Consider the following 24499-nt stretch of genomic DNA (forward strand, 5'->3'; position numbering starts at 1 on the left):
CCTAGAGAGCCCAGCATTCAGTTAATAATAGGGTAGAGAGGACCCTCTGCTGCTTGCCTGGCTAATAGTAAAAGACAAGTATCTCGAGACTCAGAAATGCTTCCCGAGAGAACGAAACACTGGTGTGGTTCTTCCTCTGAGCAGAGGGTTATTGATCTAAGGTAAGATGTGATAACGCCGAGTCGAGGCTCCAGCATCCACAGGGCACTGACCCTGCCCAGCCCTGGGTAGCACTATGCCTAATGTGATGTGTGAGGCTGAAGGAGACCATGTAATCAGCCACCATCTTCAGTGGCTGAGCTTTAATACCATCCAAGTTTGCTTTCTCTTGCTAGGGTAAAACACCATGACCAAGAGCAAGTTGGGGAGGTGAGGTTTATTTCATCTTACAGCTCATAGTCCATCATGAAGAGAAATTAGAGCAGGAAGCAAAACAGAGGTCATGGTGTTCCACCACTTACTGACTTGTTCATCCCACTTTCTAAAACCACCCAGCCCCACCTGCCCAAGGATGGTGTGCTCCCCATGACCTGGACCTGCCACGTCAGTCATTAATCGGGAAAATGTTCCTCATACTTGTTTATGGAACAATCCAATGGAGGCTCTTTAACTTAGATTCCTTTCTAGAGTTGACAAAGAAAACTAACCCAGACATATTCTCTGCTAGTATATTTATTTTAAAAGTTCATCCAGTACAGTTACTACCTAAGCTGGATGGGGCCACGAGAATAAATCTTCACTTGCAAGAGAGGAGAATGGAAAATATTCTGAGAGGCAAGCCAGGAGCAAGCTGTCTTCCTCTTTGATTGGCATCACCTTTCTGTTCCAGATGGTTCATAGAGAACTCCTAGGAGGGGCTGAAGATCTTACTAGTTCTTCTCCCAGTACCAGTCATCTCTTATTTATCACGTGCTAACCTGGTACCAGCATCCACAGGAGTAAACAAAACAGGCAAAAATCCCTGCGCTTGCGGAGCTCGTGGTGACTCATTTTTCAATCGTAGTTAAAACAAATAAAGGATGAAGTCTTCCTGTCCCCACTGCCTCTCCCATTGCTGTTTCCTCCCTTATAAACAAAATGCATCTGTCAGTCTTCACCGTAGGGGTCAGCAGTTACTGACTGGGCTTGGCTTTGTGCTAGACAGAGGGGGTGTGGTTCTCAGCACCTGGCTCCTAGAGCAGAAGAGCTAATCATAGGGAAGCAACCCCGAAGCAGTCTGAGGCTCTGCCAGTAAGCAGAAAAGCTATCAAGCACCAGGCAATGGGTAGCCCAGCAAGGTCCTCTGCCCCTGTGAGGCACCCTGTGATTGCAGCTGCAGCTGATTAAGAAGCAGGGGAAAGAACACCCCAGCTCCAAGGTGGCCATTTGATGTGGCCAGCTTATAGCCAGGACTGATGGGAAATTCCGCTCCTCCATGCTCAAATCAGGTCTGTCAGCCACTGGTGACTTTTGACCCAACTTTACCCTCTGCTGACCTAGGGGAAGTCAAATTGACAATCCCCTTATTAGAAGGAGCACCTTTGCGTTATCAATGCTAGGGGATCAGGACAGTCTCTTCTCTCCCAGAAGGGGCTTGCACTGAAGTGCCTTGAGCTATTTGAGAAAAGGGTCCTGTATAAATTATTTCAAAAAAAAAAAAAAAAAAAAAAAAAAAAAAAAAAAAAGAAAGAAAGAAAGGAAAGAAAAGAAAACTTACTTCCTTTCAATGCTGACAAACCTTCAAAAGGTAACTTAGCAGGAGACGACCCTGCCTACCTTCAAAAGATAACTTAGGGGGAGCCTGGAAGGCAAGGAGTGTGTGTCGGGTGTGTGTGTATGGGGGGCGGGGTGCAGGAATGCCAGACAGCTGAAGGCTCACGGGAAGGAAGCCTGCACTGACAGACTTCGCCTTGATCTCTGGCTCAAAGCAGAGTCTTTGGGTTGTGATTTTCACGCCTGAAACCAGAACAGCAATGCCCCGCCCTTTCCCGCTGCCTTCGTGGAGGGTATTTTAGAGACTTGGGAAACAATTCTCTCATAGTCTTGCTGGCTCTGTGGGTAGGCAGTCGCCCACGTATGATATTTGAAGAGCTACCCATTGCCTGGCGCTTGATAGCTTTTCCGCTACTGGCAGACCTGTCCAAAATCCATGATTCACCAATCTCTTCAAGCCTCTTTTACATCTGGATAAGCACTTTGGCTTGTAAGTCCTTAACACTTGCAGGAGAATTGTTTAGAGGTTGACGACTTCCATAGCAGGACAGACAGAGGGACACTCTGAGACAGGGTGAGGAGCAGAGGGGAAAGGACATATGGGACACCATTCCCCAGGAGCAGACTTTTGGTGGAGTCCAGCATCGTTCCTGAGTCATCTTTGTGGGGTCCTCTTTGCTTGCGTGGGACACAAGTAGATCTCAGCAGTGTTGTGACAGCTTGTTGGAGAGCATGACAAAACTCTAGGATCAGGCAGACGTGGGGACAATGATTTATTCATTGGCTTGTGACCTTGAGAAAGAGGAGACTTGACTTTTGGGCAGTTACTACCCAATCCCTACTGGTCTAGCAGAAGGGATTAAGCCAACCTTCTAAGGACATCATATTGAGCAATTAGTGCTGACCAATTACCATAGGGGAAAGGATTTGTGTAATGGGTAGTGGGGATGTAAGTGGGAGGCAGGAGATGACTTTTTATTTCTCACCTCTCAAAAGTAGGACACCATCTTGTATTTCATGAAAAATGTGGCTCACGACAGGTGGCCTTGGTGGGAAGTCATCACTGGGCTACCATGACATTTAGCTTTAGGTATTTGTGTTGAAGAGAATATTAAAAGAAAGATGTGAAGGCTTGAGAACCACTTATGGTGCACATACATACATGCTGGCAAAACACACATACACATAAAATAAATACCAAAAAAAGAAGGAAGATTCGTGTGATCCAATGTCACCCTGCCCTGGTTTCAGCCCTGTTGGAGTGCCTTAGAGTCCTTACTGTCCCAGGTCCTCTTCCTCTCAAAGGCGGGGTCTTCTACAGGTTACTTTTGGAACCCTAGCTAGAAGAGCATTGTTCTTGTGGCTGCTGACTCGGAGCTGGTGGGGCTCTGAGCTGGGGCATGACTAAGCTGTCTGCAGCTGTTTTATGTTTGACACTGGGGTTCTGTCCCAGCCTCCTATGGGCTGCTCACCCAGATGGATGCTCAGAACCTCCCCTCCTGCTCAGAGCCACACTTGGCTTTTGCAGGTACTGGCAGGGACTCTGTCTGATGGCCTTCCTTACTGGCTGCCCAACAGTGCCACTTTGCTTATTTACAAGCAGTTGTGTGAAGAAGTTTGCTTATATGCTAGGGGTAGCCTCTGGAATTGGGTTTGATTTTTTTTTTTTCAAAAAAGGTATTTCTTTCTTTTTTTTTAAAAAAATTAATTGTTTTTATGTGCATTGGCATTTTGTCTGCATGTATGTCTGTGTGAGAGTGTCAGATCTTGGAGTTTCAGACAGTTGTTAGCAGTATGTTGGTGCTGGGAATTGAACCCTGGTCCTCTGGAAGGGCAGTCAGTGCTTTTAACTGTTGAGCTATCTCTCCAACCCCTGCATTTAAATCTTAAAAGAAAAACGAACCAAGACAAAACTCTGGCTGATCTTGAAAACTTTATTCCTCAATATTTTGCAGATTTTTCCCACATGCCTGCTCAGGACTCGTGAGAAAAATAGCTGCTGAATTCCAAAGCTTCAGGAGTAAATCTCTCAAGGAACACATTTTTCCTCCTCTGATGAACATGATGATTTATTTCAATTTTTGTAAGTATGTACTGCTCATGGATATTCGCGATATTCACGTGGTTGCAAGCTGTCTATATTGATGGTTAGCACAAATTCATCCAATTGTTGGAGGGTGTGTGTGTATCTTTGTGTATGTCCATGTGTATATGCTTGTGTGTGTGTGTGTGTATGTGTTTGTGTGTACACATACATGTGTGGGCCCGAATGTTTGTATGTATATGTATGTGTACATGTCCATGTGCATGTGTGTGTCTGTGTGTGTGTGTATGTTTGTGTGTACATATACATGTGTGGGCCCGAATGTTTGTATGTATATGTATGTGTGTATGTGCACATATGGGTGTGTATACATGTATATGTGTCCATGAGAATGTGTGTGTATATATAATGTCTGTATGTATATGTGAGCATTTGTGTGTGTCTGTGTATGTGCATGAGTGTGTATGTCTCTATGTATGTTTGTGTGTATGGGTACATGTGTGTGCCTGAATGTTTGTGTGTGTGTGTGTGTGTGTGTGTGTGTGTGTGTGTGGACCCTGGGTGATCTCATCACTCTTCTCTTGTTGAAGAGGAGTTTCTGGATCTGGCTGGTCTCAGTAACTCACCCTGAGACTCCCCTGTTTTTCCTCCCTGTTGTTGAGATTTCAGGCTAGCTGCCATGTCTGCCTGGCTTTTTATGTGGATGTGATGGGTCCTAACTCTTGTTCGTATACTTGTGTGGCAAGCAAACACATTATCCACGGGACCATCACTGCAGCCTTGGAATCCTTCTCATCTGCATCAATTACAGAAGAGAAGAGACAGAGACAGAGACAGAGGGACAGACAGACATAGATCGATTTCTATCCTCCTCCCCATACTAGAGCCCTAGCTCTCAGCTTCACTTACTGTATTGTATGTCAGTACCAGCTATATCTTGCCACCACCTGGCTAATGATAATGGTATTCCCTGTGGGTTTGTTTTCTACTTACCTTTTAGAGAAATGGTTTTGTTTGCTTTTTGCTCCAGAAAGGGTTAGGATGGCATGAACTCTTCTCTTGCTTAGCTCACAGCTTAGAACTGACTCGCTTAGCAGAGTGGAGCTTCTTTTAAAACTGATGGACAGACATGGGGCCTGATGCTGAGGGTTGATTATGATTTCTGCCTTGCAGATAAAACTCCCCTTCTCGTGGATTTAAAGAGACCAGAATCGAAGATTGCCCACACAGTGAATTTCTTCCTCAGGCCTGAGCCTGGGGTGCTGCTTGGCATCTGGTGAGTGAGCTGGCTGATGCCTTCCTAACTCCGGTTGATTTTTGTGTGGCAAGCACATGAACTATACTCTGACCCATCTAAGAATAAGCCCCTGACCCTCAACTGCAGAAAGAAGAGAAGAGAGAGAGAGATGGAGATGAGATGGACACAGACACACGTGGGGGGTGGGTGGAGATAGAGCAGAACTTTCTGCTAGAAGAGCATAGAGGGTGAGAGGCTGTGTTGCCTGCCTGTGCAGACCTGGCTGTCTGTGGAAGCTTCTAGACGCTGCTCCATACACCTTTCCTTCTATTGTGACAACTCCCCTGCCCCATTTTACTTTATAGAATGTTTGCTTCAGAGTCCGAAGTCTTACAAATTGATGCTCTTGGCTTCTGGCTCCACTCACTTCTGCCTTATTCCATCCACCCTCGTCATTCCTCTGCTGCAGACACACTAGCTCCCTGACAAACGTCACAACCAAGACTTGCCCTGCTGCCTCCTTTTGGCTGGCCCTCCATGCCCCACCCTACCGTCACTCATCTTTTGGGTCTCACTTTGGTTATTTTCAGGGAATCTTCCTTTCCCCTGCTTTTCAGCTTCCTCTTTAGGTAAGCGTGCTTATGGCCATCTGTGTTCAGTGCTTAGAGCAGTTCTTCCTGTCGTCATGGAACAAACATTATGATTACTTGCTCACTTTTGCCTTCCTAATGAGATGATAGCTTCCATGGGTGGACAGCTTCTGGTGTTGGGTTCATCCATAGCCTAACTCCACACAGAACATGCTCAGTTAAGGCCACAGGAGGTCCTGTGCCTTCTATTTCATCTCCGATGTGGTGTTCTTGGGGTCTTCCCTTTGGGTCCACTGCTTACCCTTGGCTGCCATTACTAGTGCTTGACTTCATAGTTCATTTCCCTCCGTGAGTCTGAAGTTCCAGCAGGAGGAGGTTCTGGAAGGGCCTGTATAACTTTTTTCTTATCCTCAAGGACAGCCTAGCCAATAGATTGATTGACCACATGGGCCTGGAGAGGCAGCTGTGTTTACGAGCAGTTATCGGACAGAGGACAGTTTTCCAGAGGTCCTGCAGATGGTGGGCTTCTATTGGTGGGTGATGAACAGGACTGCAGATTCGTTGCCTCTTAGCCAGTTCTGTATGTCCCTGGGAAATGATACAGTATGGCACTTTCAGGGCTCACTTCTTAGCCTAAGGAGACAGAGGAACCTGAAGACAGATGTTTACAATCCCAAAACCACTTAGGCTGCAATCCCTTGGTTAGTGACTTCAGAGCTGGGTAACTGAGACATGAAGAAACCTGTCAGTGGAGAAGAAACTTGCGTGTACACTCTAGGAAGGCTCCCCGAGGTATGTTGCAGACTTTTCTTAAAGCTCAGAAGTAACCAGCACTGTCCTAGTTTGCTTTGTGTTGTTATAAATACCATGACCAAAAGCAACTAGATGGGGAAAGGGTTTTTGTCATCTTACATGGGTGAGGGATGAAGCCAGGAACTCTGGGTAGGAACCTGGAGATGGGAACTAAAACAAAAGCCATGGAGGATGGCTGCTTACTGGCTTGCTCCTAGGCTTATACTTAGCTCTCTCTCTCTCTCTCTTTCTCTCTCTCCCTCCTTTCTTTTTTTCCTTCCTTCTCTCATACAATGTAATGTTTTCCCTCCACTCTTCCCAGCCCCCCATTTCCCCTCTCCCTCCCAGCTTCCCAGGAATATCAACTCAACACAGTGTAACAATTTACAAAAAGACTAGGCACATGGCCTAATACCAAGGCTGGACAGGACAACCCAGTAGGAGGGGAGGGTGCCGAGAGTAGGGGGTGTTGCCAAGAGTGGGCTTCATAACCATAACACATATGCAGAGCCGAAGCTCAGGTCCATACAGGGTCAGTGCTTGTCGCTTCGGCCTCCATGAGCCCCTCTGATCCCTGCTTAGTTGATGATGTGGGTTGTGTTCTCGCGGTGTCCTGACCCCTCTGGTTCCCACAGTCCTTCCTCCTCCTCTTCTTCAGGGTTCCCCTGGCTTCACCTCGTATTTGGCTGTGGGTCTGTGCATTTCCCATCAGTTACATGATGAGCTCCGGTTTTAGTAATAATGTCATTGATTTTTCCCCCCAGTCATGTCCTGTCCTGGGTCTTTGAGCTATCTAGCCTCTGGTTCCTGGCCATCCAGTGTCTGGCATGGGCTCCCTCTTGTAGTGAGGGTCTCAAGCTGGACCAGTCATTGGTTGGCCATTCCCACAAGTTCTGTGCTACCATTACCCCAGCTCGCCTTTCAGGCAGGACAGATTGCACGGGGAAGGTTTTGTTGTTGGATTGGTAACCCAGTCTCGCTGCTGGAAGTCTTGCCTGGCTATAGAACAGGGCTAGCTCAGGCTCCGTATCCCACATTACTTCGAATTCTCACTAGGGTCACCCTCAGATCCCAGGAGGTTCCAACTGCACTAGGTTCCTACAGCATTGGCCTTCTTTCCTCCTGAGCCTTCCGTCATCTCTTCCCAGGTGTGTCAAGTTAACGACCAAGATTAGCCATCACCTCCACCCACATGATGCTGTGAAGCATCATTAATCTTTATTATTAAGTTCCCATGTGTGCATATGCTGAAACCTGAGCATCAAAACTTAAGCAACCATTGAAATGTATGAGTTGGTTACTGAGAGAGGAAAAAAAAAAGAATAACCTGGGTTCATGTTCAAATTCTGAGTGAATATCATTACCTTTTCCTTGTTTCAACCTTTGTTGTTGTTGCTTTTTCAATACCTTCCACCTGAGAACTGAAATCTTGGAAGCTTAACAGGAACAAAAGTTGCAAGAATTAGAACAGTAAACAATTAACATACCCTGTGTGGGGTAGTACAGTAGCAATAGCAATTTTCCTCAGATGTTTTGTGCTCTTAGATTTTATTAGCTTATTATTATCTTATGCATGTGTTACTCAGATTAAAAAAAAAAACTTTTAATGGAAAGGAAGCAAGTTTCTGCCTTTGCAGTTTTGTAAAACCTCTCCTTGTTTTTCAGGCACACGGTCCCCAGCTGCCGGGGAGAAGATGCCAAGGGGAAGTGTCACTGCTGGTATGAAGCTGCCCTTCACGATGGGAACCCAATTATTGTTTATCTTCATGGCAGTGCACAGCACAGGTCAGCATCTCTGCTTGGAGTATCTGTCTGTCTATCTATCTATCTATCTATCTATCTATCTATCTATGTATCTACCTGTGTATCTATCATCTATCTTTCCATCCATCCGTCAATTATTTATCTCTGTCTAATTTCGAGAGATTCAGAGCATTTCTAAGCCATGGGAGACTGAGACTGAAAGTAGTTTTCAACCACAGACATGCTTCGCCTTTCTCTATTCATTATTTAATATGCAAAGATATTCTGGCAAATGCCTTCTCTTTAAACAATCAGTCTGCATGTAGAATGATATGGGCTTGTTTCCAAAAGGGAGGGACTAATGTTTCTTCCAAAATGTCTATATTGATTTCAATTAAGTCACTGGTTTTTTTACTCCTCATGATTATCCAAGACAATAGATTGAATCCAAATAGAATCAGTTGTTTTTAAACCAAGAAAGGACTAGAGCTAGAAGCCTGGAGGAAGGGAGTCTCTTGTGTGTGTCCAACAGGAAGAACTGTTCATAGAAGACTTGACAGAACCACAGCCTTGCACAAAGACCACTGGGGAATATCTGCCCAGCCCCTCTTCCCTCAGCCTCAGGATGGTTGCTTCTAATCCTAGTAGCTAGGAACAATTGTTTCCAAATAACTTCATGCAATTCTCTTCATTGGCCTGTGAAAGCTAACCCCTGCATTTCTTTGAATATATGCATAGATTTCTATGCATTGCCATTGTGACACTTACTAGTTCCAAATAGTCTCCAAATACTCCTTGGATTGACAAACCCATGGACGACTAGAAAGGGTTTAGGCATGCATTAAAGGGCGAACTACTAGCAATTTCCACACTGGTGGTCTCTTCCATAAAATGTTAGTGGGAGTCCTTTATTTATCATTAATTCCTTTTATTTGAAGTGTGATGCCTGAGAGAAGTTACCTGGAACTCTGACCACAGAAATGGGGGACTGATAGATTCCAGGCTAACATTCATGTGTCAACTGTGTGGGATTGTCACAAAGCTGGCATCCCAGAAGCTTGTTGTCCTTTGATGTGTGCTATCAAAGCCTTTCCTGGCCCACAGGGTTACAGCTGGGGACTGCGGGGATGAGAGGGGGGGTGGGGGGAAAGGGCAGTGAATCACAAACCTCCCTCACATCTGGGGCTGACAGGGTGGAGGGGAGGGGGGCAAAGGAGTGGGGGGTGAGGGGCTGAGGGGTGGGGCATTTCAAACCAAGTGACAGGCTCAGGACCCTGCCTGCTGGCTAGCTGGCCTGTGTCATTGTCTGTCAGGTGAAGCCTTTCAGGCTTTCAGCCATTTTAGAATAGCACTCCCTAAGATGATTTATTTTTCAGTGAAGCTGAACAATGGGCCTTGTTTAACATTGTCCTGATGTATGAAGTTGGACAGTATTACTGTAGGTTTATTTAAAGGATCAGTACACCATCCTGCCATGCCCTGTGCCTGTGTGTGAATCTGAAATTGTCCCCAGGTGACCCAGATCCAGAGGCCACACCCTCCTCAGCCTCTCCCCTGAAGTCTCAGCTTAAGTCAGCAGTCCTGAGCCCACAGTGCTGAGTACTGAGTTCTGAGCACCATTCCTCAAACAGGAAGCCACAGGAGTTCTTGTCAATGCCCAGGATCAGCGTTTTTAGGCTCTAGATCTATGGGGGACTTGAGAGCTTTTGAACCCATCCCTAAAGTCCTATATAAAATGTTCACATTCCTGTTTCTAGGAAATGGGTTTAACAAGGTTCTCAGAGGTTCCATGGCTCATTAACATTGAGCACTGTTGGCTCTAGCTAATGGTTTTGTTTGTTTTTTAAGGGATTTTCTGCCGTTTTGCTTTCTTTTGTTGAGGTGATTGTGGACACTGTCGTTTGGGGGGCGTTTGGTATTCTCAAAGGCAGGTCTTTCTCCTTCATTTCTGCTTGCACTCTGTGGTGGAGTTAGTGGGGTTCAGACAAACTGTAATTGAGTGCAGGAGATCCAATCCCATCCCACTGATAACCCCAGTTCTGAAGTCACTTTTTGGAACATTTCCTTTAGCTCACAGAGGCCGCCTAGAGGGAAGCTCCGCTACACAGCACCCAGAGATGGGTTATCAGTACTTTGTCAGACACTTGTGTTGGGAAGTCCTGGAGAGACCAGTGCATCCAAGGAAAGGCAGGGGTGGGGGGGGGGCTTTCAGCCATTGGCCTGGACACAAGCAAGCTGGTCTTGCCACTAAGAAATAGTCTATTTGGTGTGTGGTGGTGGTAAACTGCGTTTAATCCTAGCACTCTTGAGGCAGAGGCAGGCGATCTCTGAGTTCAAGACCAGCCTGGTCTATAGAGTGAGTTCGAGGACAGCCAAGGCTACACAGAGAAACCCTGTCTACAAAAACAAAACAGACAAAACAAAAGGACCAGTGTTAGGCCAGGCATGATGATACCTGCCTTTAATCCCAGTACTTAGGAAGCTGAGGCAGACAGATGTCTGTGAGCTTGGGGTCAGTCAGTGCTCCACAGTGCAACCCTGTCTCAAACAACAATAACAACAACAGAATACACAAAACCAAAACAAAAATCTCAAAGAGAAAAGGGGAAAATTGTGAGTAGGATGAGCTAAAGCCTGAGAGTGAGTCGTATTGACTTTGTCATGGTCGTTCCTAATTCTTTCTCCCCTCCACAGGGCAGCTCCTCACAGAATTAAGCTGGCAAAGGTATGTCCGAGAGGCCACAGAGCACCAGCACTCTGAATCCCTCCAGTTCTGCCAGGGCTGCAGTCTGGAGTTCTCCTTGAGGGCCTCAGTGTGATGGTCCCCTGAGAGATCTGTCCCCTCATGAGTGGCCTTCTCCTCATCCATTACCTCAATGGGGATGGGAGTGTGTATGTGTGTGTGTATGTGTGTGTGTGTAAACACATGGGAATAACTCTGGGAGTGTGTGTGTGTATGTGTGTAAACACATGAGAATAACTCTGGGTGTGTGAGCGAGTGTGTGTGTAAACACATGGGAATAACTCTGGGAGTGTGTGTGTGTATGTGTGTAAACACATGGGAATAACTCTGGGAGTGTGTGTGTATGTAAACATGTGGGAATAACTCTGGGAGTGTGTGTGTGTGTGTAAACACATGGGAACAACTCTGGGAGTGTGTGTGTGTATGTGTGTAAACACATGGGAATAACTCTGGGAGTGTGTGTGTGTGTGTAAACACATGAGAATAACTCTGGGTGTGTGAGTGAGTGTGTGTGTAAACACGTGGGAATAACTCTGGGAGTGTGTGTGTATGTGTGTAAACACATGGGAATAACTCTGGAAGTGTGTGTGTGTGTGTAAACACATGGGAATAACTCTGGAAGTGTGTGTGTGTGTGTGTAAACACATGAGAATAACTCTGGGAGTGTGTGTGTATGTGTGTAAACACATGGGAATAACTCTGGAAGTGTGTGTGTGTGTAAACACATGGGAATAACTCTGGGAGTGTGTGTGTGTGTGTGTGTAAACACATGAGAATAACTCTGGGTGTGTGAGTGTGTGTGTAAACACATGGGAATAACTCTGGGAGTGTGTGTGTGTGTAAACACATGGGAATAACTCTGGAAGTGTGTGTGTGTATGTGTGTAAACACATGGGAATAACTCTGGAAGTGTGTGTGTGTGTGTGTGTAAACACATGAGAATAACTCTGGAAGTGTGTGTGTGTGTGTGTAAACACATGAGAATAACTCTGGGTGTGTGAGTGAGTGTGTGTGTAAACACATGGGAATAACTTTGGGAGTGTGTGTGTGTGTGTGTGTAAACACATGGGAATAACTCTGGGAGTGTGTGTGTGTGTGTGTGTAAACACATGAGAATAACTCTGGAAGTGTGTGTGTGTGTGTGTGTAAACACATGAGAATAACTCTGGGTGTGTGAGTGAGTGTGTGTGTAAACACATGGGAATAACTCTGGGAGTGTGTGTGTGTGTGTGTAAACACATGGGAATAACTCTGGGAGTGTGTGTGTGTGTAAACATGTGGGAATAACTTTGGGAGTGTGCGTGTTATTAACCCTGGGCCCCCAAACCCTTTCGTGATTTTTATCTCATTTCTGCAAGTTTCTTCACCTGTCTGGACAGGTACTTTCTTTAAACAAAAGATCTTCGTTATCAAATGATTTCTTTTATTTCTCCCTCCCTTTGCCCCTTCCCCCTCCCCTAACATTGTTATTTTCACTTGTGCTTACTCTCCACTGGTCTTTTCTCTTTCATATAAAACCTTTGATATTATGGTTGTACCGATATATAAACTTATGTTGCACGCTTTTATACTCTTGTATACACATTTTTATTTTCTTGTTTTTCTTTATCTGTTTTTGAGACAGGTCTCACTATATAACGCTGGCCAGCCTGAAATTTTTGATATAGACCAGGCTGGCCTTGAATCATGGAGAACTGCTTGCTTCTGCCTCCCAGTGCTGGGACTAGGCATGCATCACACACTCAGCTATATTTTTCACGTTTTTACATAAGGGTCATAATTACAAATTTAAAGACTATATGTTTTCCAGTTTATTCTTAAGTAACTGCTAACTAGCCCACTGATGTTATAAAGTTTCACTTTTTTCCTCCTGAATTTATTTAAATAGTACAGCTACAAAAAACTTAAGGCATCTGTTTTGTTTCCTGTGTCCTGTTTTCCTAGGAGTAGTTATTGGGGTCTAAGAGTTGTTACTGCTCTCCTTACTCAGTGTGGGGTGCTACAAGCTACTCATGCATATTCCTCCTCCACTTCCTGGTACCCACCTGTTTGAAATTAAATTTTCCTGTTCTTTCTTTCTTTACCTAATTGGGGCTGAGCAATGGTTTCATATATTCAAGTGGTAAACTCTTTATTTTTTAGTTGAAAATATAGCTTTTATCTATCCATATTCAAATAACCCCCCCCCCCCGTTATGAGATTGCCTCTCCCCACAACAACTCTGTGTAGCATTTCATTCTCAGAGAAGTTCATTCATTCTTTCAGAGTGTGTGTGGTTTGGGGGGTCAAGCCCAGAGTCTTGAGCATGTTAGCCGAGCACTCCACCTCGGGGCCACTCCTCCAGCTCTAGACAATGCTTACCTGGGACTGTGACATGGAAACAAGCCCATTGGTACAGTATCTATCAACCCTCCAGCAACCCTGAATAATATTTGCATATTTGAATGTTTAACTAGCAGGCTAATGTCGTTATCGATGCTTGTGGAAGAGCCCTGGTGACCCAGGCTACTTTCCATTTTTTCCGTAGACTCTCACGTTGTTAGTTTTTATTTCTTTATTTTTCTCTTTACTTTTTTGGTGGCCTGCCACCCAGCTCCCATATAAATCACACAAAGTGTTACTCTCTCTTATGAATGCCCAGCCCTGGCTTGGCTTGTTTCTAGACAGCTTTTCTTAACTTAAATTATCCTGTCTACCTTTTGCCCTTGGGCTTTTACCTTTCTCTATTTCTGCATTGCTTTCTTTACTTCTCACTCCGTGTCTGATGTGTTGTTGGGTGGCTGGCCCCTTGTGTCCTCCTCTCCTCCTTTATCTTCTCCCCTCTTCTCTATTTATTCTGTGTGCATGCCTGTCCCGCCTATCTCTAGTTCTTGTCTAGCTATTGGCTGTTGAGCTCTTTATTAGAATCCAGGTGTGTCAGGCAGGAAAACAACACAGCCTCACAGAGTTAAACAAAGGCAACATAAAAGAATGCAACACATCTTTGCATCATTAAACAAATACCCCACAGCATAAAAGAATGTAACACATCTTCAAATAATGTTCCACAGCACTCTCATACAGAGTCTTTGCGGTTCTGGGACTCAAACTAAGCACCTTGAGCACACTAGTCATGTGCCTTACCAGTGAGAGGTATCCCAGCCCTTCAGAATACGTCGTTCCTCCCATTACAACAGAGGGACATAGATGTATTGCAGAGGAGCCTTCCCTGTTGGGATTGTCTAACTTTTTGAAATGATAACGGTTTGTCTGGCATGCAGGTGCTGAGTGACGGAGGCTTTCATGTCTTATCAGTGGACTATAGAGGTATGTGTTGAGAATAATGGACAAAGACATGATGGGGATGGAAGGTCTTCAATGACTCCTCGGTCTAGAGGGTGTGATACTTGTGTTGGCCTCTTCTTGCTGCCAGGGTTTGGGGATTCTACAGGGACACCCACTGAGGAGGGCCTAACCACAGATGCGATTTGTGTCTATGAATGGACCAAGGCAAGAAGTGGCAGGACCCCTGTGTGTCTGTGGGGACACTCTCTGGGAACAGGGTAAGTGGGAGCCCAAGTGTTGTCCTTTGGGGGGGGGTCCTTGTGTCTTCACTAGTGGTTTTGTGTCTTCAAAGGCACAGCAAACAGGGAAGGGGAACCAAACTGGGACACCTCAGTTCCTTGGTCTCTCTCCCACTCCAGAAATGGTAAGAGAGCCTCCCTGACAGTGTCTGCTTTCAAGACAGTGGCAAGTCCCTTAAACTCCCTGCATAACCTTGACACGGACGTCTACTCTGGAATAATCTATGAGTGCATTAAAGAAAAAGACCCTAAAATTAGGGTCTGTGGTATCCTTTGAAATTCTTTCAAGGCCAAGAGCGCAGAGCTTTTCATCAATTGCTGGTTCTGGGTTGTTGAGACCACAGTGTCCACTGGACTGCCGAGTTTCACACCCATGCTGTCAGTGTCCACTCGACTGCTGTGTTTCACAGCATACTGTTACTGTTTGTATTACAGAGTCGCAACAAATGCTGCCAGAGCTCTAGAGGCAAAAGGTAATGTAAAACTCTTCGATGGCAGGTTTGGGGCTTGGGGTAGAAAAATAGAAAGTTAGGAGTTTCTGTGAAATTTGTTACATACTTACCACAGACTCCATGGTGCTCTAGTTTGCAAGGATTTTTTAGCGGTGTAACCACTGCTTTTCTGGGCTAAAATTACTTGGCTGGGCGTGGCCAATCACACACCCATAATCCCAATGCTTAGGAGGCTGAAGCAGCAAGACCCCGAGTTTGAAGGTAACCTGAGCTGCAAAGCAAGTCCTCTTGCTGGCAGGATGTTAATTTAAATCATGGGACAGGAAAATAATATATCCTGAGGATAGCAATAGCCACACTGCCCTCTGCAGTCCGTTTTCCATAACATTCCTGTCAGTGTTTGTCAGAGCTGAGTGGAGTGTATATCAGATTCTGACAACATAGCTTCCTTCCTAACTGATTTTATGCATCTAGAATCTCTGTGAATAGATGTGAACAGGGCCAGACAATTTGTGTAAAGATTAAAAAAATTAGTATGGAAGTGTTGGATGGAAAAAAATTATTTACCCTAATGCTGTTACTAAATTGGAAAAAAAAATTCAAGACCAATTGTTTGTGGTTTATTTTTCTTTTGGCAGTTGCTTACAGATCCTCACTTCTAAGTTTGCTTAGGTTCACTGAAGAACATGTAACCTTTGCTTTATCTGTCTAGCACCTATCTATCTATCTATCTATCTATCTATATCTATCATCTATCTATTGTCTATCAATCATCCATCTTATAGCAATCTCTTCTATCTATCTCACTATCTCTATCAGCTATCAATCACCCATCTATCATCTATCAATCTCTTCTAGCATATATATCATCTATATCTATTCATCTATCATCTATCTGTTATGTATTCATCCGTTTATCATCTGTCTGTCTGTCTGTCTGTCTCTGTCTCTGACTAAAATCCTGTGGGCTCACTTTGGCGCTCTTAAGAGTTCTCACTCTTCCTCTACAGCCCCAGAGCTGCTCTCCCCAGACTGAAGTCTAACTCACAGTCTCTCTCTCTTTCTTCCTCTTAGCCACCCTGACTTCTAAAGCTGTGGAGACTTACAGCTTGCCTAATGTGTAAAAAATGTACTTGGATTCAGTCCCTCCCCCTTTTTTTTCTTTAGCTGTGCTAGGCATCAAACCCAGGGCCTCGTGTGTGATAGGCAAGGACACCACCCCCGAGTTTCAGTCTGGTCTCTTTTGTTTTCTCTTTATAGACATACTTACTTTTTTTTTTTTTTTTTAAGATTTATTTATTGTGTTTACAATGCTCTGCTTACATGTCTGCTTCAACACCAGAAGAGGGCACCAGACCCGATTACAGATGGCTGTGAGCCACCATGTGGTTGCTGGGAATTGAACTCAGGACCTTTGGAAGAGTAACCAGTGCTCTTAACCTCTGAGCCATCTCTCCAGCCCCCAGACATATTACTTTTGATTAAGGGGTAGCAATCACATATGGAAGATGATAGATTGAAGGTGTAGGTGGTGCTGTGTTATTCCAGGAATATCCTATTTTGCTCCTTCAGGACATTTTGGGTGTGGATAAAGTCACCACGAACCAAGCAGAGAATGAGTTGATTTGAGGCTGGACTCAGACCTTATCAGGGTTGTTTTATATCGAGTGCACTGTTTCTCCTAGAATGAAGTCCTTTGAGATCACAGCCAAAACTCAGAGAAATGGTTTGCACACTCACATACACACATACACATACCCCTGTAGCAGGCTTTTTTTTTGGGCTTCCAACCAGATACCAAATCATGACAAGGAGACTTATTATTAGTTATGAATTCTTGGCCCTAGCTTAGGCTTGTTTCTTGTTAGCTCTTATAACTTAACCTATTTCTCTTCATTTACCTTTTGCCTTGGGGTTTTTACCTTTTTTGCTTCTGTAGGTCCTACTCCATGTCTAGCTGGCTGGCTGCTGCCTGGCTGCCTGGCCCTGGGTGTCTCCCTCTCTTTCATCCTCATTCTCTCCTCTCAAGCTTAGATTTCTCCTACTTTTCTCTCTGTCCTCCAGCCCCTCTATTGCCTTGCTATTGGCTGTTCAGCTCTTTATTAGATCAACCAGGTGCCTTGGGCAGGCTAGGTGAAACAGATGCAACACAGCTTTACATAATTAAACAGATTCAGCACAGCTTTACATAATTAAACATATGCAGCATAAACAAATGCAACACACCTTTACATAGTTAAAAGTAATATTCCACAATGTATGCCTTTTCCATGTACATTTCCTACCTGTCCTCTGAGTATTAACCAATCAACCCAATCAACCTCTGGCCTATTCTTTAAGAAGGACTGTAGACCCCTTTGTCCTTATAATACTTTGCTTTCTTATATTTTCTGAGCTCTGGAAGTCTTGTACTCTTAGTAGAAGGCAGTGGTTTCAGTTATCATGTGCATAGACATACTCGAGGAGGAGCGGGCTTGTTTAGATTGCATACTCTGGAGCTGGAGTAGTGCCCCAGTCAGTAAAGTACTCGCCATGCTGACTTTGATGTCAGTTTTGTCCCCAGACCTATGTGAGAAAGCCAGGTGCAATTGTGGGATATTTACTTATTCATTGAGCTGAACACCGAACACATGCTCACAGAGATTGCCTGCCTCCACCTCCCAGGTGCTGGGACGAAAGCTGCATACCATCATGCCCACTGTGGTGGCACATCTCTAATCCCATCACTGAGGAAAGTATGAACAGGAGGGTTAGTAGGGTTCACCGGTCAGCCTGCTTAGCCTCACCAGCAAGCTCCAGATCAATGAGAGACCCTGTCCCCAAACAAGGTGGATGGTTCCCGAGAGCAATATCTGAGCTTGGCCTCTGGTCCCCACATTCAAATGTACACATGAGTATGCATGCTGGCATATATGTGTGCACTCACATGGATCTGTTTTTGTGTGCACACACACATTCTCAGTCCCTGCCCCAAGACTGTCCCTCGGGTATGGTGTGGGGTTAAGGAGCTAGCATATTAAAAACACCTCACAAATGGTTTTAATATAGGCAGTTCATGTACAAGATCCTGAGGACCCCTTATCTAGGGAAGGTGGTACTCTGGTATTTAAGGGGAGAGTTACTCATCAAGTTTTCAATTGTTTTTATTATCTAGGATGCCCAGTAGATGCCATTGTCTTAGAAGCTCCATTTACGAACATGTGGGTGGCAAGTATCAACTATCCTCTGCTAAAGGCGAGTCTCCTGCCCGCTCTTACCTTATGTTGAAGTGTAGGCTGTTTCCACACCCAGGTGTTTATGAATATGGCTCATTTTAAAAATGAGCTTTGTATGTTCTGGAGTTGTTCTAGCTTGGTCAGTTTACTACTGAAAGCACAAGAGCCTCTTCTAACAGACAGGAACTGAAAGTCCCCCCCCCCATCAACTATATATGTTTGTATTATAATTATTTTAGTAATGCACTACTGAAGTTAGCAGACACGTTATAATTTTAAAACTGATCAGACATAGATTTGTTATGAAAATTACTCTTCTTAAATTGAAACTAAAATTTCGACATCAGTTTCAGCTCTATGAATGCCAGCCACATCTCTTACATTTTTGGTTGTGGGCCTAACTTTTAACGGCTGAGCCACCTCTCCAGCCCATCAGCCACATCTCTTACATAATTTTGTCATAAGGGAGATTCTAGAGAAAATGCTGCTTCTGTAGAACATTCCAGATATGGTCAGCAGTCTTCTCAAGAAAATGAAACATAAAGATGAGTTAAAAGCACACCATCCTATTATTATTATGTTATTTATCTTTTTTTGAGATAGGTTTCATTTCATAGCTCAGGCAGCACTTGAACTCACACCAAGTAGCACAGACAGGCTAGCTTCCAACCAATGACAGTCATCTTGTCTGGAATTAACAGTGTGAGTCTGACCCATTACCCATTTACAAGCGTTCCCAGGCCTAATTTTCAATTGTTGGTAGTCACATGCCCACAGTGACTGTTAACAAATGAGGGGTTAGCAGCGAAGTCTGAGGAAAGGCAAAGGTTTTAGAGGAGATACAGGCACACGTTTTAAATTACTTGAGGCTATAAGGCATTCCACGGATATTTTAATCTGTTAATTTCTGAAATGTTTTGTATCATAAGCCATCACAGTGTTTTCTGAAGTCTGCTTAAGTGTTTTCAGGGATCGGGCAGCCATAGCTATGTATATCTTTGTAGTGATACTATCCATGTGTGTGTCTCTAAGGAGTATAGCTTTATTTGAGCTTCTTTATACAATTACACAGATTACATTCTACTGCTTTTTCTCTCCTAACATTATACTTGTGAGATTTTATTCTGGATGTCTGAAACTGTAGTTTGGTCATTTCCATTGCTATATGGTATTCAGTTGTGATGCACATATGACCATTTATAGGTTCATCGTGTCACTTCTGGGTATTCAGGTCATGCTCAGTTTGAGGCAGCTCATGCCATTGTTATTGTATATGTTCTTTCTGTGTGTGTGTCTGTGTGTATGCTGGGACTTATACTTATGGCCTCACACATGCTCTAACATCAAGCTATGTACCTTGGTGTGTATTCTTTTTGTTGGTTTGCTTGTTTTTTGAGACAGGGATTCTCTGTGTAGTTTTGGAGCCTGTCCTGGAACTCACTCTATAGACCAGGCTGGCCTTGAACTTACAGAGATCCACCTGCCTCTGCCTCCTGAGTTTTTGGATTAAAGGCATGCGTCACCACCACCCGGCTTGGCGTGTATTCTATTTTTTCTTCTCTGTGTGTTTTGCTTGTGTATATGTACCACATGTGGCAGTGCCTGCAGAGGCCAGAAGAGGGCACTGGATCCTCTGGAACTGGAGTTTCAAGTGGTTGTGAGCTGCCAGTAGGTGCTGGGACTGCGAAACTCAGGACCTCTGGGAGAGCAGCCAGTGCTCCCATCCCTCCAGCCTCCACTCTTTCTGGTAATGTGTCACTAGGGGAGCCTGGGGGATGAATTGCTGTGTGTGAGATTCTGCTGGAGCACTTACACTGCTATGTGGTTTCCAAAAGTGACTTCGCCAGTCTATCACCCACTAAGTGTATGAGCCTCATAATTTATCACAGGTTTGCCCTTGTATTGGTCTACCACTGGTTTCCATTTGCATTTCTCTGCTGAGTAATGAGATTAGGCATTGTTACATGTTCATTGGCCATTTGGATATCGTCTCCTGTGAACTTGTCCACATCTTTCTCCCATTTTTGAGTTGAGCTATATTTTACTTGTGGAAGTTCTTCATAGATGTTAGCATGAGTCATTGGGAAATTGCACTGCAGCTAGATTACAGTACTTTGTCTGGCCTTTTTTCTTCCACGAAGAATTCTTCGGAAACTAAATGTAGAGCAATTCACCATTTTTTTTTTTTTTTTTTTTTTTTGCAGTTTATGCTTTAGTGTTTTGTATACGCAAATTCTAGTCAGGCAGTGGTGGCCCATGCCTTTAATCCCAGAACTTGGAAGGCAAAGGCAGGCAGATCTCTGTGAGTTCAAGGTCAGCCTGGTCTACAGAGCAAGTTCCAGGACAGACTCCAAAACTATATAGACAAACCCTGCCTTGAAAACAAACAAAAAAATTCTGCTCACCCAAGTTTACTTACAAAGATATTTTTGTATGCCCTTTTCTAGAAATTGCTTGATCTTTTATGTTAAAAGTTACAGTTCACAGGTTTGGTTGCTTGTGTGGAGGGAGACATCCTTAGGCTCAGGACCAATGGTCATTCTGCATCACCAGTATGTATATGCAGTGGAGTATACATACGCAGTACTGGTACATTCTCAATTCCTGTGACTATTACAACATTTTATCATTTCAGCATATGCTATATCTTAATGTTTGCTGTAAAGTTCCTCAGTTTTGTTCATCCTCAACATTGCCTTTGGTATTCTTAATTTTTTTCGTTTTTAATTTTTATTTTGTACATATGGGTGTCTTGCCTGCATGTATGTCTTGCACATTACATGTATGTTGTACCTAAAGAGGCCACAAGAGGGCATCAGGATCCCTGGGACTGGGGTAACAGATGATTGTGAGCCACCATGAGAATGCTGGGAACTGGACCTGGGTCCTCTTGCAAGAGCAACAAGTACTCTTAACTTCTGAGCCATCTCCTCCCTACCGTCACCTTAGCTATTCTTAACCCTTTGCATTTTCATATATATTTTGGAATATTCTTGTCAATTTATACAAAAAAATCTGGACTTGGATTGGGATTGCATTGGATCTATTGATCAGTTTGGGGGAATTGATAACTTTCTAATACTGACGGGGCATGAATGTGTTATTGTCCTTTGTTTACTTTTTCCTTTATTGCTTGTTTGTTATTTAGTTTCTTTAGTTTCTGCTTTATTTTCTGAGAAGCTAACCCAGGCAAGAACTTTTGTGTGTGGCGGACTGTGGGAACCCACTGAGGAAAGCCCCACAGGGGAAGGAGATGCTGGCATAAGGAAAGAGGTCAGCATGAGTGTGTGTGTGTGTGGGGGGGGCAGGTCAAGCTCCAGATTTGAGGTATTGAGGCCTATTTTTTTCTGCTGTCCCCACAGTAGAAAATGGAGGAAGGGCAGAGATCATGGCTGTCTCCCAGGACAAGAGGAGACAGCTGTTAGTCCCAGGCAGGCACAAACAGCAGGAGACAGTTGATTGGTAGTTGATTTTTGTCACGTTTTCTAGCCATCAGACCAATGCCTTCTGTTCCCTTAATTTCTGTCCTTCGCTTATCGTCCCTTGCTGTCTCTTCCCAGCCTTTCTGGTCAAAACAAGTATATCATTATTCTCTTCCTTGTATTTTTTCATATTTTTTATTTGAAAATTTCTTGTGCATATTACTCATTTAGTAATTTATTTTTTCAAGACAGGGTTTTTCTATGTAGCTCCGGCTATCTTGGAACTCACTTGTAGACTAGGCTGACCTTGAACTCAGAGATCTGCCTGCATTCCAAGAGCTGGGATTGAGGGTATGCACCACTATGCTCAGCATCAACTAATAATTTATTTTGGGATTTATTTTCTAATTTATGCATCAGGACATATTCTACCTAAGCCACACCTCTGAGTCCCACATGTTTTGAAATGTTTTTTAATTGTCAGCTGGTTCAGGTGTTGGCAAGGTGGTTCAGTGGGTAAGGACATTCATTGCCAAGTCTGATGCATTGTTTACTTTTGGGGGGGTTGGTCATTGTTTCTGTTGTTGTTGTTATTGTTTTGTTTTGACACAGCTCTGGTTGTGATAGAACACCTTGACCCAAAGCAACTTGAGGAGGAAAGGGTTTATATAATCTTACAATTTACGGTTCACTGAGGGAAAGCAGGGCAGGAACTCAAGGCAAAAACCTGGAGGTAGGAGCTGAAACAGAGACCACAGAGGAGTGCGGTGTTGTAGGCCAGACCTCCTGGACTAAAGTGATTCTCTTGCCTCTGCCTCCCAAGTAGTTAGTACTGCAGGGGTGTGTCACTACCCCCAGCTTCCCTGGGATTTTGAAAGTTTAGTTGAATTTTAAATGGCATACAGTTTGCAGATGTTTGTTGACAGGCAATGATAAACTCATGCCTCCATTACCCCTGCCCTGCTGGTATGGTAGCTCAGTAGCTGAGGGGCATTCATGATCACCTGGCTGGATGGATGCTGTAGTTGGCAGCTTGAGCCAGGATCATCTGGATAGTCCATTGCTGGTCCAGGAAAAGACCAACATTCAAAGTATGTACAGTTTCTGTTCAGTGGGTACCATTTTGCATCTCAGTACAGTTTAAAGTTGCAAACCAGGAATCAGCACTCTGCAACTTAGAAGTGAACTCTCCTGCAGTATTTCTCAGTCCTTGAGAACCCTGGGCCCAGATGCCTCAATGCCCAGATTTGATATTCTGAACTGTCACTCACAGTGGAGGAATCTTGGGCTAAGTTTTTTTTTTTGTTTGTTTGTTTGTTTGGTTGGTTGGTTTTGGTTTTTTGTTTTTAGTGCACTAGTCATCTCTTCTATGAACTAGGATAAGAAAACTGTATTCAAATTTGCCTAGACAGTTAAGTTAATGAATATATACATACAAAAAGCGACCACAGCTGTGCCTGCATAATAAGCACTCAGTGGGCTAGAGTTGTTTCTATCCACATGACCATTGAGTAATTGATACAAGATGATATGATGTAAATGGAGGAAGAGGAAGGCACAGGTCCTCTGCCTCATGCTCTGTTTGGAAAGAGGGGACATGATGAAGGCCATAAATGACCACAGAGATTCAGTCCATCTTGTTAATTAGGATGGTATAAATGATGAGCATGGACTACGAATCCAGACAGATTTGGGTTCAAATCTAGCCTCTGCTGCTAGTCCTATATGACTTCCCGACCCCTGCTGCCACCTAAGTTGTCTCTTTCTCTGAGTTTCCCATTAAGAAAAAAAAAAAATAATGTGGTTGATAATGCCCAATGCACAAGATTGTTAGAAGAAAAAAAAAAGTAAATTAAGTAAGACACTGACTGCATGGGGAGCAGCTGGTAGGGTACCAACAATGCCTGTTCCATTCCCTGCTCATTCTGTATCAGAGTGAACTAAAAAGACCATATTAGGGGGACACAGAAAGACATAATGGTAGTTCCAGTGTAGGGAGAATGGCGAAAAGGGAGTGGCCTTGTGCTCGTGTGTGTGTGTGTGTGTGTGTGTGTGTGTGTGTGTGTGTGTGTGTGTGTGTAGGGCTTATAGAGAGCCCAGATTAAAGTGAGTTTCCAGAAAGCATCGAGGAAACAAAGGAGCAGAAGCTTAGAGCCAGGGCTGGAGGCGGGTGTGTGGGTGGAGCCCTAGAATGGGCTCCTATGCACCCTTCACACTCAGCCTTTATGGCCTCCCTGAATCTCTGCCAGTGTGCTGTCCTTACCTCTGTTCATAGCAGAGGGTATCTCCCCTGGTAGAGAGTGAGGGATGATGGGAGGAGATTGACTTGGGTCTGCTTTTTTCTTACTCCTTCAGAATTTGAGATGAATGGCTGAGGGGGTTCTCTTATTGGATTTTCCTCCCATGAGTCCCAGTTCCAGGACAGGGGAAATCAGGAGACAAAGAAAAGAAACTTAGTAACTCACCCTGAGGAGGACATGAAAGGAGAAGATACAGGAAAGGCAGTGTGGCATAGCGGGCCCACACCCGAAGGCAGATTATTCTCGGAGAGCTGGGAAATGTGTGGGCCATGCCGACCCCAAGCCACCCAGCAGGCTCTCAAAGCAGCAGGACCATGCCCTAAGTGTGCCACAGGCATCTACTTACTGGCTTGGCCACCCTGTTCTGTACCGAACTAAACTGCCTATGGGATTGTGAATTCCTTCTAAAAGATCAGGAAAAAAAAAATACCTGAAGTAATTGTAGCGCTCAGGAAGGTACTGTTCTCTCTAGGAGCACACTTGAGTTGGCAGGCTCTAGTCTCAATTTTAATGCTTTTTTTTCTTTTATAAAAAATGGGAAGCCAGGGCTGGCAAGATGGTTCACTGGCAAAGGCACCTGCTGCCAAGCCTGATGACCTGAGTTTGATCCCTGGAACCCACATGGTAGGAGGAAACCATTCCTACAAGTTTCCTCTGAACTCCATGTACACATGGCATGTGGTTGTATGTGCATGCGTACATGCGT

The 24499-nt window shown here is 44.3% G+C and overlaps 1 protein-coding gene across 1 annotated transcript in view; it reads left to right on the forward strand.

Moving 5' to 3' along the window:
• Positions 1–24499, forward strand: part of Abhd12b (abhydrolase domain containing 12B) — a 66970-nt gene that overhangs the window by 37991 nt on the left and 4480 nt on the right. The window contains exons 3-10 of the mRNA XM_051196057.1: positions 3648–3775; positions 4910–5012; positions 8021–8140; positions 10793–10823; positions 14102–14147; positions 14254–14383; positions 14840–14877; positions 18011–18090. Of these exons, the coding sequence (XP_051052014.1) occupies positions 3648–3775; positions 4910–5012; positions 8021–8140; positions 10793–10823; positions 14102–14147; positions 14254–14383; positions 14840–14877; positions 18011–18090 (676 nt within the window). The remainder of the gene's footprint in view (positions 1–3647; positions 3776–4909; positions 5013–8020; positions 8141–10792; positions 10824–14101; positions 14148–14253; positions 14384–14839; positions 14878–18010; positions 18091–24499) is intronic.

Source organism: Phodopus roborovskii, unplaced genomic scaffold, assembly GCF_943737965.1.
Source record: "Phodopus roborovskii unplaced genomic scaffold, PHOROB, whole genome shotgun sequence".
In the NCBI taxonomy this organism is placed as follows: domain Eukaryota; kingdom Metazoa; phylum Chordata; class Mammalia; order Rodentia; family Cricetidae; genus Phodopus; species Phodopus roborovskii.